This window comes from Anopheles funestus, chromosome 3RL, assembly GCF_943734845.2.
Source record: "Anopheles funestus chromosome 3RL, idAnoFuneDA-416_04, whole genome shotgun sequence".
Classification (NCBI taxonomy): Eukaryota; Metazoa; Arthropoda; class Insecta; order Diptera; family Culicidae; genus Anopheles; species Anopheles funestus.
The window spans coordinates 84,262,013-84,278,285 of NC_064599.1; the positions used below are offsets into that span (position 1 = coordinate 84,262,013).

Below are 16,273 nucleotides of genomic sequence, written 5' to 3' on the forward strand. Positions count from 1 at the left end.
AAAATCTCTTCAGCTTAACAGCACTAGTGAACAAGCATTTAGGGTGATCAACGGAGGTTAACCTTTCTTTAACCGCTCTTTCTTCAAAACGATATATGGCATATGAGAAGAGACAAGTTATAATTGGAAGAATAAAAATACAAACTTTTCAATGAAAACAGAGCAAGAACTTTAAATTACGTGTTTAATCTCTTGTTAAGTTGATTGATACTAATAACATGTTGTGTAGCTAACACATATTAACAGAAGGCAGGAATACGATAGAAATAATGTCACATTTAATGATTAAACAAAATTCTCATTATTTGATGGATATATATTGACAGATCCGGTATAATATCCTACATAATATCTTAATTAAAATATTTGCTGCATTATGAAAATGTTGTGTGTTACTGACACCAGTAAGCAGTTTGGTTTTACACAAACATAATTATGAAAAGGCGTTTTAATTCATGCACCAACAACTACTTCAGATCACTCTCAAAACACATAATGAGTGTGAAATAACGTATGTATGAAAGACCCCAGATGATTTGATTACAGCATTAGGTCGATAAAAGATCTTCATTACTTCCAATAAGATCCACTTCTCCATCCAGCGTCGCTTTCCCTTTCCAAACAACAATACACCTTGGCTTTCGCATTTCATTCATAAAAGACTTTTGCTTTACCTAAACTAGTGCTCTCTTCCCTGTGTTTCTTTCGAGTGTGATGTGATGCCGTGTCAGCCGAATTTATACCATTTCGGGTCGCCTAGCCTTTAAGTTGTCACTTCAAGCTCACATTTGCGACCATAATCAAACTGCAAAAATACGCTTCTAATGATTTAATGATGCACTAATTCCCATTGTTTACTACTTGAATGTGAGTTAACATTCATATGCTTTCCTCTATTCGTATTGCGCAAGAACCGTGATGGTCTTAGATTAGGCGTACGTGATATTTGAACCAAATTTAGTGAGTCCTAAAGTAATTTCGGTTCACGCAAAACTGTTTAAATAGCAGTTTTAAATTAATAAGTAAAGGTTCCATCTGCAAACGCACCATAAAGAAAAGTTTTCCAACATTTTAAGGGGATGTGCAACATAGCTTACTTTTGTAGCATTATCAGAATCTGTGGTATACATAACCCAATTCCTCAATGTCAGACAAACCTGTAGCTATTAATCACCATTTCGAAAACTCTACGTGCAATGCATTTGAGTTGCGTAATTCCTTCAGCTCGTAGGTAACATACAGATAATCCTAACTATTTGGGACATAAAGCGATCTTTAGCCAGTGGAGCATTTATTAATTGAATATGATTGATTAAACATCACATGTCGCTTCAGTCAAAACCCATTAAGGGTTAACCATTTCTCTTCGAGTTGGTTTATGCGTGTTTGCTTAATAAAGATGGTGAACATTTGTTAGCAGCAAGCAAATACAGCAGGGAAGCTAATCATAAAACCCTACACCTCCATTTAATAGAACTATGTTGATCGATAAATGTTTTGAAAATACAACACTATTTCATTTTAACTTTTCCGCAATGCCAATGATCTTTCTTGTCCATGGTACTGGGTAGGAGATCATTCCAATAAACTAATTTGAACATAAATGCAAATTCAACGCTGTCTTTATTTATTTGTATATTAAGTCCCTGTTCAGTAATTGTAATTGTAAGTAATAAATAAAATAGTGATAGTAATGAACATTTTTTCATAATTTCTTACTCTCCTAAAACATACCGGAGCCATACTAAAATATACAACCTGAGTGTCAAAATAATCGAATTTAAAATCGAATAATTATCTTGTGGTTTAAATTATCGAAACAGGTTGTAAACACAACAAAACAAAATGGCAGGTTAAAAGATTTCATACCAAAACTGTAAAATTTCAAACTATAGGTTAAAAAGAAATGACATCATTGCAGCTCATAGAAATTCTTAAAATTAATACATAGCAACTAATGACGGAGGTATATATAGTTAGGGGGCCGGTCTTACACGACACGACCCGGTATAAAACTCCTTCGTGACCCTATGTAGGTTTGACTACCATGCTACGGGAAAACAAAATTAAGGAAAGTAACAAATATGCCACAAAAAGGAGAAAACATATCTAAGGCTTTATTAAAATTATGGCAGAATAACCACAATCATCTACTTATAGTAAATTCCATCAAATATACTGCAGTATCCGAACTAGCTTTTTGGGAATTAACATGCAACAGCTCTTAGTACAAATTATTTAATGCATCCCACCTGTCACACAGGTGTCAACAACAAACTTTTTCACTAAACAGCTCAACAAAATCAACCATCAACAACGAAGAAGAAAATTAAACCCACTCAATTTGCGCACTCGTGGCGCTTCCCTTTTAGTGGTGCGACAAAAATTTACCGCATCGCTGACGAACAGCTCTACAAGAAGCATTTACTCCCCTAATGGAACACTCAACAAACCAACAAGACGTAAAACCTTCTACTGTTGTTGCTACTACACTGCTGAGGTATACCTTAATGAGTGACTAAATGGCGAAGGCGTGAAGTAGTGCGACACGAATTACGAGACTTATTTTAGCTGCACTTATACATGATCATACATACGCCTAAAAGGAAATGAGAAGCGCAAATCAAAATCATTTCGCGAGTTGATAAATGTGTGATTTTCTTCATTTTTTTTTATTTTCCTTTATTCATACTTTTAGCAAAGCTCGACAACCGGAACGAAATGCATAATTACGCAACTGTGTAGTTTAAAAAAAAGATAAAATAAAACTACGTTTGCCAACCATAAGCAACAACTCCATCCAATGTAGCATCGGGGCTCGCCAAGGTGTTTCGGATAAATTGGATTTAATTTTTTCGTTTTTTGTTTCCATCGCATATTTGTTTTCTTTGCTGCTTTCTTCAATTCGAATGTGGTGCATCATTCCCGCATCTTGTACTAACTTTGAACCGTTCCGCCCGTCAGTGTCATGCCGGTTGCATCATATGAACATTCCGACTACACACGACACGTGCAAAAATGAAAAAGAAAATAAGTTCGACTTTTTGTTCCATTTTCCTACAGCTCGCGAAGTGCTCTGCATTTTGGTTTGCATTTTCAACCTCCTTGTTTCATTTACTGCAAGTAATGGAAGCGATGTGTGTGTTTTACGCGATTACATAAAATTGATATTCGGTGTTGCGATGTGGCACATTTTGTGGATTCTCCATATTTAGAAAATGGTTCCGTCTCTTACCAATTAGGTATGCGGTAAATTGTGTTAATCGTTAAGGTTAAAATAATGTACATTCAAATAATTCGATACGGGTCTAAAGGAAAATTCAGGTGCACGAGGAGTGCTGGGCTGATGCTATTGAAATATTTTTCTAAGATTAATTTATTTATAAAATGAGCCAAACGTCAAACGAAAATCAAGAAACTACGAAACAGCCAGAAATGATCGGCATGATTTCTAAGGTCGTTAAGCCAAGAGGACATATTTAATAAATAAAAAAAAATTTTTTTCAGTCTCAATTATTTGTGCAACAATGGTGATAGAGAAAAAACTTTTTATACATTTCAAGCTTTAAAATTTGATAATGGTACAAATAAAGTAATATAAAACCAGAAAGAAGCAAAAGTCTCGTCTTTATCAGGATTAATACAGCCATCCTATGTCTGACGAAATTCTAATGGCAGCACGCTTTAAATAAAATCTCCTTAAAATGTCACGATCGGTCCCGTAACACATTTTATTGGCTCAACCGTACGTATTTAGCGAAAGCTTATATCGAATATTTGATTTTCTTTTTGTCTCTTGCGTTACTTTCGTCTTCTTTTCAAACACAACCAAAACGCATTTCATTGTTCTTTTATCCGCCTGTTGCGATCATATGATTGCTGATCTAATGGCAAACAACGAAACAAACAGTAAAAACTAAACAATTACGAACGGGATGGCGAATTATTTCAAACGACTTGTTAATGTCACTCCCAACAAGATAATGTCCAGGGGATTCCCTTTTATTTTTTTGGACCGCTTTATTTTTGGACGACACGTCTTATTTATCCTGCTGTCTAATGACAAGCCTTGGTCGATCTTTGGACGCTTCCTTTCAACAGAAGTCCAGTCAAACAGCTTTCGTTTACTTTCCATTTTTATCATTTACTCCTTCCAAATTGCATAATGTTCCTTCGTTGTCGGGTGGTGTCGGAATTATGAGTTTATCACAACTTATTACACCCTGTTCACCCAGAAGTCAACAAATTCAATCGACCTTTTCGGACGATTGCGCTACGACTCGCGAACAGAAGATTATGCTACGCGGCGTTCAACGCGTTCAAACCAGGTGAAAGAACTTGGTCGTGTAGGATCCAACCGCATAGCGGACGACCCTTAGACTAACTCGGGAAAGGTTCCATTTTATACATATTGTCGGAACGATGGAACGATTCCAGGTCCAACACACCCTTCACTTTATCTTCGTCAACTCCAACATTCACGGGCCACTAGGCCACGAGCACATTTCTTCTTTCACCACCAGGCGATTATGCAATAGGAGTATCTCTCCAGTAGTCCATCAGACAATGGTTCGTAGTGAGTAGCTTAAGTAGCCCAAGTATGAGAGAGAGAAGAAAAGCGTACATAATTTTACCACATTTTCGGTAATCAAAGATATTGTATCATACAAGTTATATGTAGTCGAACGATGACAACATTGGTAACCCGGCGAACTGCTTTTAACCTGCTACAGGACGGAGGTCCAACTTCCGCTATGTAACCGAATGTGTCACAAATGCTGTCGGCCAATTCGGATGTATGCTTCGAAGTCTTTTTGGGGTTCGTTTCTGTCTACGATCTAGTTCGATCGTATGATGGATTTTCGTAAAAACCCAATAGTAGTTTTCCGTGAGATCGCTTTCAAATGATACAAACGCACTGAAGCTAATGAGCCAGGAGAGATAGAAGGGTACAAGCGACACAGTTATCGTTTGTCACAAAGCTTTTGTCATGAAAGTCAGACGATATGATGAATGTGGTGTGGTTTTTTTTTGTATATGTTTTCATCGCTTTCCACTTTCCGCTTACCTCTCGAGTGGTCAATCTTCGAACAAATAATGTAACGGATCGTGTTCAGTGATCATCAACGGTCAGGACGGGCTTGTATAATGCCTGTTTAATACATGTTTGATGTGTTCTGATTACAACATATGTCCATGAAGAATGAAATTGTTTCGTAATTTGAGTGATGAAGAATAATTAGAAAGTATGATTAGTATTGATTTGAAACGGAATAAACATGTTAATGCTGAATCATTTACATTTTGAAAAAGAGAAAAAATTGAAAAAGCTTTTTGTATATGAACTGCTTTCATATTTAGTCATATCATCATTTACAGACACATCATTTAAGAAGAAGCATGACTTGTAGCCGGGTTCAACACATTTTACAATCCAGAATAATTCTATATGTTGTTTAGTACTAGCGGGGTACATTTTACTGGACATTTAACTGAGATAACACAAATAGTCCGTTTTTTTAAATTACTGCAACGTCTACTCACGTTCTTCCGCAAATTTGTAAACTATATTATCAAAATGGCTCAATCAAACATTTAAAAATATGGCCTCTAGTTACGTAGCCTGTCACACAAACCTGCGAACATACAGTTAACCAAATATTATCACATAATGACGCCAAACAATTGCGACCACTGCAAATATCAATTACGCATTTCATATCAATGCGATCAAACAGCAAATAACTTGATCACTAGTACACGCTTCGCATCTTTCCCATGCCATCTTTTCCCAAGGAACAAGATAAAAATAACAGAATCTTTTGAACATGTTTGTGATACTGCGTTTCCATTCACTGCCTTTTTTCAGTACTCCTTATGAATTGTCCTGTGTATTACGCAAGCAGCTTAAAGGATTGTTTTCCACATTAAGGAACCGAATTGAACAGCAACTCCCCTTTTTGCGACATTCGAATTCATCCGGTAATTCAACATTGACGAACAACTAAATGATGCTCCCGGTCAGATTACGTGAAGACAAGTGGCTCCAAATATGATTCCCCCAAATGTGAGACAAAATTTCCTCACGCTCGGCACGGTACGCTCATTGTCGCGTAATCCAGCTGTGTACTGTCTGTGTGTCCCACTGAGACCAGAAATACTCGTGTATCTTCCTCCCGAACAAGTGAAAGATGCCGACATTGAAGAAGGAGCTAATACAGTTTCCACCCTTCCGGTTGGCCTGAAAGGAGATGCTTGAGTCGCTCTTTTTCTGTTCGTACCAAAGCACACGAGATCAAGCGTGCACCACCTCTCGAGAGATCTGCACTCCACGCAGCCAGATTGCGTAGCTTGCTCGGTCGTATAAAAGAGATTGCTTGCCACCGGCAAGACATCAGTGTTCCCCGTACAGTGTGCAGAGCCCAACTGCTAAGCTACCCACCGTGCTGCTGTACTTTTCAACCAACGGGCTCTCAACTTTGCAAAACCTTGTGTGTCTTTCTTATCCGACTATAGCACTCAGTTGTTCCGTAAACACGCGCTCAAAGTAAAAGGGAAATGAATCGATTTAGTGCGGTAAGTGCGCATCTGTCATGTAACCGAAAGTGAACCACAGGAATTGCCACCTGAAAGATCTCCCTTTAATATGGACAAAACAACACCTTGCAAAAAAATCGATCAGTGCCGATGAAACTGTGATGCTGCAATACCGGATGCACAATTAGTTTCGGTGGGAATGCCCTCCCGAACCAAAACGCGGTACACACTATACCGTTCAAAGAGAAAGTGATCAATTCGTCAAACAATAGGAAGTACATAAGAAAATTACAAAAAAAGTGTGTCTCTTTTTTCGTAAAAAACACTCAGTTCCATTAGTTTCTAAAACAAGCACAGAATGACAGAAAGATGACAATTGCCCACTTCAAGAGACGTGTCATTAAAAGTGTTTGTGTTTTTTGTACAACTAGGAATGTGCTTGGTTATAACTACGTAAGAAGAAGATAAAGTTAAAGCATAGGTAACAATAACAGTTTTGAAGTTAAAAGACTTAAAGTTGATCAAGGGGAAGTGTTAAAACAAAAGGTTCAATAATTGATCGACAGTGGATTGATCGTCACAATGTTGCGAAACATACAAACATAAAATAATTTTATCAACACAACACAAGTTAAGGGCGGTCTGTTGAGGTATGTGATAAACGGCGCCGGTTCCACTAAGTCAAACAAGCAGTCATATATCAAGCTCGTTGGAGGCCCTAAGGGGAGTAATTTACATAAGCTTTGAGGCAAATTTTGATTTTGACTTACAAGGATATTCTATACACAGGACATTTTAATTTTATAAAACAAAGGAAACATAAATGCAAATAATTTGCAAGCTGACGTCCATCGTACACAAACTTTAAATTTCCTTAGTCAAGGTACATGTGAAAAACACACTTTTATACGTTTTGATATATTGAAAATACCACAGTCGATCTAAATGAAGAAGTATCACGACAGAATATGCTGGCACAATCACAATTTCTCCTTTTCTGATTATCATCATCTATTCTGCTCGTTGTCACGACGCACCTACCCAACTATAATTGAAGAAGCGGCTGTCTCTCTTATTCTTTCGCAGATCCGCCACTGACAATAAAGTCTAGTAACCCTGGAATGGCCGGCATGACCTTAGAGGTCGTTAAGTCGAGAGAGAGAGAGAAAAAGAGAATCAAGACACTTGTTCATTGACTAATTAATCATATACCTCGCGCCGAAGATGCTACAAATTATAACTACTCTCTAGTGCTATTCCTATATTAAGCGTACACAAAAACATATACCTACAACCATTCATAAACCATAAATTGTTGCACAGATAAGCTGTACATCCACAAAAGCAAAATGAAAGTTAGTCGTACTTTCTTTAATAATATCCAAAGTGCGATTACGTCACTGCAAGTCCAGTAATCCTGTGGGTTATATCTCCCTGAGTGACACTTAGTTCACTTTCACTTGTGTCGTTTCACTAGACCATTTTGAAGATGTCGTTTATAGATACCTTTCAGTTGGATGATTATCGGTGATTTCAACGCTCATGATGATCATGAAATGATGATGTTGATTATATAAAAGGGAGGTACACATCAAACTGAAACTTATTGCATCGACGAACCGTACTTGTTGCTCTTACCATTATACCACACTATAAGCGCTGCCGCGGGCATGTTTAATCCTGTTTTTTAGAGGTAATCATGCCGAAACAGGCTACTTCTGTAACAACACCTTTCGAACCATGTACCAGGTTTTTAAACTCGGGAGAAAGGAGTTTGGTCACTTCTTCTTCCGAGTGTCCGTTTGTTTCGAGTTACGCAACCCGACACATTGAGATTTCTACAGGAACACTTGCCCGGCATGAATGACGGTCCATTTGCGTGGGTTTTTTCAACCCGGTTAGAGCTTGATTTTCTTTTCATAAAATGGAACAAGTAAGCAAATTGCTTACTTTACGTACGTTTTGATCCTGCAAGCCTTCAGCTCCCAGCGATCAATTTCACCTTCTTTTCGTAGGCAGACTGAAGACACAAAAGATATTTATCTTAAAAATTTAGATGTGATTTTAATTCACCACGGTCTTTCCTATTGGATCCAATATTCTCTTATTTGTAAATTCCACATAACAATTCACTAGCAGTTCAAACCATCTCTTTTCTTTCGTTACAGATTTTGTTGCTTGCTAGTGCAACGCTAATCTGTGCTGAACCTCCAGTTCATGGTGGTTATGGCCATGGTCACAGTCACGGTGGTGGTGGTGGCGGCGGTGGATACGACGATGGTGGTTATATTGCCGTTAGTCCCGGCCATCAAACCTCCGAGGGATTGCACGTTGATCACAGCCTGCTGCATAAAGTGAAGGAAGCGCTTTTAGACCATGAGAATTCTGGCTCGCACGGAAGTAGTGGCTACTCCGGATCTATTTCGTCCTCGTACGGACCACCATCAGGATCGTATGGACCTCCTTCGCCTGTGTATGGAGTCCCATCGTACTCCGGACATGGACACGTCAAAACTACCGGTATTGAGCTAGGACACGTTCAACAAGGCATCCAGGTCGCTGAGTACTACAAGGCCGCCCATGGTCCTTCTCATTCGTCGTACTCCGTACCATCTTACGCATCTCATTCATCATCATCTTCTTACTCGGCTCCTTCTTACTCATCGCATTCCTCCTTCACGCCGTCTCATGGCTATTCTTCTGGAGGCTCTTCTTACTCGTCTTCCTACTCTGCTCCATCTATATCATCGCATTACTCTGCACCATCCGCCTCTTCTCACTATTCTGCACCCTCTGTTTCATCTCACTACTCTGCCCCTTCCGTATCTTCTCACTATTCTGCACCTTCCCTATCCTCTCACTATTCTGCTCCATCTGTCTCATCGCATTCGTCCTTCGGTGGTCTATCCTCGTCGTACGGTGCCCCTTCACTTTCGTCCAGCTACGGTGCTCCAGCTCTTTCATCCCACTATTCAGCACCATCCTACTCATCTCACTCAGGCGGTTCTTTTTCTCACGCCTCATCTCACTCATCCGGCCCATCATTCATTGCCATCCCATCTTCCTCGTACGGTGTCCCGTCCTTCGGTTCCTCGGGACACCATCATCGGCCATCGCACGGTGCTAGTCTGCACGGATCGTTCTCCTCTTACCGTCAACCATCATCTTCGTACGGACCACCACGTCCAACCTACGGTGTACCGCATCATCACTAAGCTCTACATCCACATCGAATCATCTCACGTCTAGCAACCGGACGTGCTGTCATCTAAGTCAGTTCTTCGCATCCCCAAGTAAACCCCATCAATCTAGAATTAGTGAGAACTCTGTCATCGCACAATCTTCTCATTTACAAAACCTATTTTTTGTTTGTTGTATACAATTAGAAGTGTACAGATCCATCGTAAACGATGGAACTATTTAAAGAAATATATAAAGATGTTATAATAAATCAGCTGTAAGCATTTTATTCAACTGTTATAATAAGTCTTAATATACGGGTTCGCTGGAGTTGGACATTTAAAATCTTCAAACAATTCTCTCAGTATAGTGGTTTTGTGGCGCGTTGGTTCCAGCATGTTGTTCCACAACCCGTTCGCCGATACGGCATGTCCCTTCTGACTAAGATGCACACAATCGATGGCCATGATGGAAAGATCTGGTTTACCATCACGTCGATGGAAAATACTCGCGTCTCGGTAGAACGGCTGATATACGACGGTGAAATCGTTACTGTGGAACTCGGCCCGATGGCTTACTCGCTCCATGATCTTAACGAAGCGACGTTCAAGCTGACGGTAGAGATTCCTTTGGCTAGAGTACTTAGGCCCGTACAAACAGGAACACTCTATAGGACGCACAAATTGGCATGTGAGTGGAGCTTGAACTTTATCGATGGAGAATGACAAATTTATCAAAGGCGAGGGTACAAGGTTGACCAATGTCCTGAAGTAGGAAACGTAAAGGATCTAATATGCATTCACAATTATTTTGTAAGCCATTTTAATTACCTTGGCATAACCTTTTTGAGGTAATGCAGTGTAGTAAGAAGGTATTTCTCTTGGTCCCGATTGATCCACTCGGTGGCATTCGTTTGGTAGCATACATCCGAGCAAAAGTCATTTCCTCCTATCATTAGAGTGAGAAGCTTCCAATGCTTATGCCACTTAACGCTACAATCGATCAAAATCAAACCAAATGAAAGTGGTTTAGTATAACAAACAAGTAAACATTAGCACACATTTTTTACGATTTAATGGTCGTTTTATTTGATGCAGCTAGTATTTATTTATATTGATTTAGTATTTATTTGTAACAAACATTATACTTACCGTGGATCAGCTTTCATTCGCTCAACCAATGATGCGGCATTATATGGCATATCACTTGTTGTTGCTATGATCTCCGCCACATTAAACTGCGCAGGCAGATGTACGTTGTATGAGTCTGCAAAGGAATATCTAAAATACATTGAAGAACAGACCGAGAAGGTCATGAACAAACCTATTCAAAATGCTGTCTATCTCTTTCTTTTACCCAAAGAGTCTTGGATTGAACTCTTTCAGAATGTTTGGCAATGTGAGATGCGTCCTCCACGTTTCCTGACCTCCAATGCACCATGAAAGCCCCCTATTGTCGATCAATAATTCCCAGAACTGTCGGGAGTTAGCCCCGGTAGCACTGGTCAAGGAGTCTCCAAGCGCTGCCACTACATCGATATCTCCCGGACGCAATTGATGTACGCTGACTGGTGGGGTAGGACTTCTGTATCCACGAACATCGCACGGAAACGGCACGTAACGTGGTACACGCGTTTGCAGTGACACACCTTCATCTCGCGTCCCCGTTGGCCCGAGTAATCGATTGTACACTTCGCGAAGTCCGCGGTACATCATTCTGACCGGTTCCGATGCATCCAACCGGCTGGTAACGATGTGATTCTCGTATTCCTGCGTACCGGTGAGATTTTTCAGTATATTCCCCCGCACTCGACTGATTCGGTTGCTATCTGGTGGGCTTGTTAACTTTACACCGCTTGTGCTATACAATGTGGGGTGGAATATGCACATTGCCAGCGCCAACAGTGCCGAGTAGCGGGAAAACATTTTGTTTACTATATGCCGATGCACAGTACGACCTATTCGCAGAATGAGAAAATAAAATTGAAATATTTAAATTTAACCAATCACTTTAAAGGTCAAGAAAACGGAAATAAAGGTGGATCATGCAGAAACCAACAAAATCCTTCTAAATGCATTATCGGAATGTATTGGTAGGATTATAAAAGTGATTTTTCGGCCAACAACATAATTTAAATAATAAAAAAACACAAACATGTAAATTTTGGAAGTTACCGTAACCCTACTGCAAGTGAGAATGAAAAATATCATGTACATTTCGTTACGAAACGGACTGTTTTTGGGTTGAAATATTTACCACTAATCGAAATATTCGACAAACGTTCCGTACGTGAGATGTATTTTTGCGAATGACGATGACGAAAGTTTTGACGATGCAACGATTGCACTGAAAAGAAACCGAAACATCGTAAAAACGAGGTGGTGGTTTTGAGTGCATGCTTTAACAGCTAGTCTCTGGCCCTATCGAGTACCGCGAGTGACGCAATTTTTGTGAAATCGATACAGTACTTACAACTTTGATCGGGTACCTGCTGTACTACAGAAGCGGGTGTATACGCGTTCCTCTGGACCAACTGGCTCTTCCACGCAAGAAAAGTGGTCTGAACCTTCAGCTACCTCAAACAAAATGTATGGCGCTCCTGACAAACCGGTACGTGAAAGAGAGGGAGTGTTCGCAAGTAGGTTTCCAGCATATCGCTGGTGTTGGAAATCCACCGAACCTCTCGGGCATCCTGACAACGTACCCATGTTTAAGAGCAGTGATTCAGGAGATGGCGTATATTCCGCTAGTTACGTGTGAACCATGCTCCGCAAAAAAGATCCTGCACAAACAGATCCAGAGATTCGCAAACGCCAAAATCGTGAGTACAATACCCTACGTTGACTGGAGGAACGTCTGGAGGAACATCCATAATAAACTGTTGAATTCAACACAACGTTCCACGCTTTACCTGTTGGTGAATGGAAAGGTTCCTCATGGGGAGCCTTACAGCAGATGGGACGGGTCTTTTGCTACCTCGTGCGAGACGTGTAATGCTCTGGACACTCTCGAGCACAAATTTGCGATGTGTCCAAGAGTGAACAGAGCCTGGAGAAGTCTGCTTAAAAAAATGAAGCATCATGTGCCTGAACTCGTCGACCTGTTCTTCAATGTGCTGCGCTTTCCTGCTCTGGGAAATATAAGAGCCAGTAAACGCGTGGCTGTGTGCAAACTGTTTGCAAATTATATCATCCACATCATTAGTAATAATGATGATGCGATTGATATAAACGTCCTTGATGTAGCTTTGTCCAACCCGTAAATGTATGTTGTGTATGTATGTATACACATTAACTGTCCAAAACTTTTCTTTTTTTTCCTTAATGTATCAATGTTTGTTTATTGTATGTAAATATGTATGCTAATAAAAGTTTTATAAAAAAAAGTAGTATCAGCAAAAGCACTGAATAAGAATCTGATTTTGAACAATATAACAATAAAAGTGCGAATCAAGATAGTAACATTTCCAAGACAACTGCAGCGGATTATAACGAAGTGCTAAAATAGTTTCTTTAAACCATTGTTAACTAACAATAAGGCAAACCTTCGTAATAATAATAGCTCGTTTAATATATCATTAATTTAATATAAAAAATAACTGTCGATAGTATAGTCCGTGGGGATGACCCATTGATGTATGTGATAAACGGCGAAAGTTCCACACGACAGGAACGTGTATCAAATCGCATAAAGGCCGTTCCCGTTTAGCAATGACTGACTATCCGACTACGTGATAAAAATTAGTTTGGTAAGCCAGGTTTATGCCCGGCATAACCTTAGAGGTCGTTAGGCTAAGAAGAGAGAGAGATTATAGTCCGTAATACACAACACAAAAGCACCATATAAACATATGTTCAAACATTTCCATTTACATCATTTGCTTGACCTAAAATACAACACAGCATTAATTCAATTGGTAAATGAGAAGCATTTGCAGATGGAAACGAACAAATCCTCCATTTATTTCCACAAAGTCACCAATTTATTCAACAATACACTTTTTACTTTTACTGCATTTCTACCCGCAGGGGCCGGAGAAACGTCCAGTTTTTTTACTGGGGAAACGTTATTTAGAAGTTTTATTTAATTACCACAACAAGAGAGCTAAACACACGCACGCACAATACAAAAACAAACCTAGAAACGAAATAATTAATAGAGCATTACTATTAATCAAGGCTTGCACATACACCTACTGTCCTTTTGTACAGAAGCTGAATGTGAATGTTTACGATGAATGCAAATGCATCGACCCAAACAGGATCGGTAATCGATTGGCTGCATAATTCTGAACTGGGCTGGATGTTATTTGTGTGCTCCGTTAATGAAAATCAACGTGTCAATCAACGTGAAAATCAAAACTACACAACACTCGCGAACAGAACAAATAATTTTTCACGCTGTGACTGTATTTGGTATAATGCGGAACTCCTGGTTTTAATCATAAATGAACTAGTTGAAGGTTGATACACACTCACCTACAGGATATGTTACTCCCAAAGTATCAAACATTCGATGCTTAAAACAACTTAACACGCCAGAAACTAAACCATTCCAGCAGCAATGGAAACAAATAACTGACAGACCAGACCCTTCTGTAATGCAGCTAAATACTTAATAGCATTACACATGAATCCAAAGGGGCATTAACATGCAACACACCATGTAAATGTAGTTGATTTTAGCAAACCCTCTCCGCGAGTATCGAACACCATAATCGAGCGTTCGCATCCAATCGGGCCATCTGAACGTGACCGGGAGGGAAACATCGCTGCTCTTCAAAGCTGGCAAACTATAATAGTGATATTTACTTATCCCATTATCCTTCACAAACAATGTCACCGACGACATTGCACTTGAAACGAGTTGTTATTGTGTAGTCACTTATTGATTGCATTCTGCCGAGATGAACAACTGACCCATTCAACCCTAAAATCCTATCAATAACGGATAAAGTAACTACGCCAATCTCACGATAAATCGTTGACTCACTGAAACAACGTTGAAAATGAAACACTCAGCTGTTAACAAAATTTTTGATTGAAATGTGTCAAACCCCCATAGTTTTGTGGTTACTCTATCCACACTTTTATGTAATAACCCTTCCAACAAAAGAAGAAGAACAAAAACAAATCAAAACCTCACTTACCTATCATAACGTCGACGAATTAAGCATCAATTATTGTATCATGACTAGCTTGTTCGGGTGCTTAATTTGTATGTAAGCCATGTGTTTCCCAATGGAATTGTCGAAACCGTTCGGGAACATTGTTGGTAGACTTTATTGGGTGTGAGGTGAATGCAATATCTTAATTATGCATGCTCTAACGGTTGCATTAAAGCGGTGATGCGCTTCGATGTAATAAATCATACAAACGCTTACAATATATACATTTCTAAACCGTATGTTACATACCTTAAAAGCGGCTATTACTTCAAATTGCAAATGGCTGTCGTGGCCAGTGATCACTACAAGATACCTTTTTCAAAATAATATATTATCGCTTAAAACTGCACATTAAACATTGTAGTTGGACTCTTACAGTAAAAACATTTGATCCCTGGGTTCACATCACACATGTGGGGTTCCTTCACCACTTAGAAGCACTTGCGGTGGACAACAGTAGGTCCACACTCATCATACTCCTGCTTCGAGATCCACATCGACTGGAAGGTAGACAACGAGGCCAGGATGGATCCACCGATCCAGACAGAGTATTTACGCTCTGGAGGAGCGATAATCTTGATCTTGATGGTGGGTGGAGCGAGTGCCGTAATTTCCTTCTGCATACGATCAGCAATACCTGAAACAGGGTAAATGGTTAACGTGTATGCTTTACTTTCGTCCTCACATAAAACTTACCTGGGTACATGGTGGTACCACCGGACAGGACAGTATTGGCGTACAGATCCTTACGGATGTCGACATCACAGCGCATAATTGCATTATACACCGTCTCGTGAACTCCTGCCGTTTCCATTCCCAAGAAAGAGGGCTGGAATAGAGCCTCTGGAGCACGGAAACGCTCATTGCCCACAGTAATAACCTGTCCATCGGGAAGTTCGTATGATTTTTCCAGTGAGGTCGAAGCAGAAGCAGTTAGCATTTCTTGTTCAAAGTCCAGCGCAACGTAGCACAGCTTTTCCTTGATGTCACGGACAATCTCACGCTCAGCAGAAGTGGTGAAAGCATATCCACGTTCGGTCATAATCTTCATCAAGTAATCGGTCAGATCACGACCAGCCATATCCAACCGTAGAATAGCATGGGGCAGAGCATAACCTTCAAAAATTGGTACAGTGTGCGAAACGCCATCACCGGAATCCGACACAATACCGGTGGTACGACCAGAAGCGTACAGGGACAGCACGGCCTGGATGGCGACGTACATAGCCGGGGCGTTGAACGTTTCAAACATTATCTGTGCCATACGTTCACGGTTTGCTTTAGGATTCAACGGGGCTTCCGTTAAAAGGATAGGATGCTCCTCCGGGGCGACACGCAGCTCATTGTAGAAGGTGTGGTGCCAGATCTTCTCCATATCATCCCAATTGG

General features: G+C 40.0%; 3 protein-coding genes across 4 annotated transcripts in view; 1 reads left to right on the forward strand and 2 right to left on the reverse strand.

The window, feature by feature from the left end:
• Positions 1–6,071: 6,071 nt before the first annotated feature.
• On the forward strand, positions 6,072–10,016 carry LOC125770875 (pro-resilin-like). The gene is made up of 2 exons (XM_049440916.1): positions 6,072–6,576; positions 8,706–10,016. The coding sequence occupies exons 1-2, from the start codon at positions 6,559–6,561 to the stop codon at positions 9,750–9,752; spliced, it is 1,065 nt and encodes a 354-aa protein (XP_049296873.1). The 5' UTR covers positions 6,072–6,558; the 3' UTR covers positions 9,753–10,016.
• Positions 9,980–15,097, reverse strand: LOC125770871 (phospholipase B1, membrane-associated-like). Of its 2 annotated transcripts, none has more exons than XM_049440910.1 (5): positions 14,196–15,097; positions 11,074–11,674; positions 10,869–10,997; positions 10,548–10,709; positions 9,980–10,482 (listed from the first exon to the last, which is right to left on the reverse strand). In XM_049440910.1, exons 1-5 carry the CDS (start codon positions 14,227–14,229, stop codon positions 10,008–10,010), a joined length of 1,401 nt encoding a protein of 466 aa, XP_049296867.1. In that variant the 5' UTR covers positions 14,230–15,097; the 3' UTR covers positions 9,980–10,007. The 2 variants fall into 2 exon arrangements, with proteins under 2 accessions (XP_049296867.1, XP_049296868.1); XM_049440911.1 differs by having other exon boundaries at positions 12,190–15,097.
• Positions 15,098–15,194: 97 nt separating this feature from the next.
• The window catches only part of LOC125770874 (actin, muscle-type A2-like), a 1,602-nt gene continuing 523 nt past the window's right edge, over positions 15,195–16,273 (reverse strand). Inside the window, exons 1-2 of the mRNA XM_049440915.1 lie at positions 15,581–16,273; positions 15,195–15,521 (exon numbers count right to left, since the gene is read on the reverse strand). The exon at positions 15,581–16,273 is cut by the window's right edge and continues 523 nt beyond it. Coding sequence (XP_049296872.1) covers positions 15,316–15,521; positions 15,581–16,273 — 899 coding nt within the window. The 3' untranslated portion in view covers positions 15,195–15,315. The remainder of the gene's footprint in view (positions 15,522–15,580) is intronic.

Coding starts and splice junctions, on each gene's coding strand:
- LOC125770871 (XM_049440910.1), bottom strand. CDS start 14,229: ATGTTTGATACTTTGGGAGTAACATATCCTGTAG. Junction 11,675..14,195: donor GGGAGTAACATATCCTGTAG/GTGAGTGTGTAT, acceptor TTCTGCGAATAG/GTCGTACTGTGCATCGGCAT. Junction 10,710..10,868: donor CGAATGAAAGCTGATCCACG/GTAAGTATAATG, acceptor GATCGATTGTAG/CGTTAAGTGGCATAAGCATT.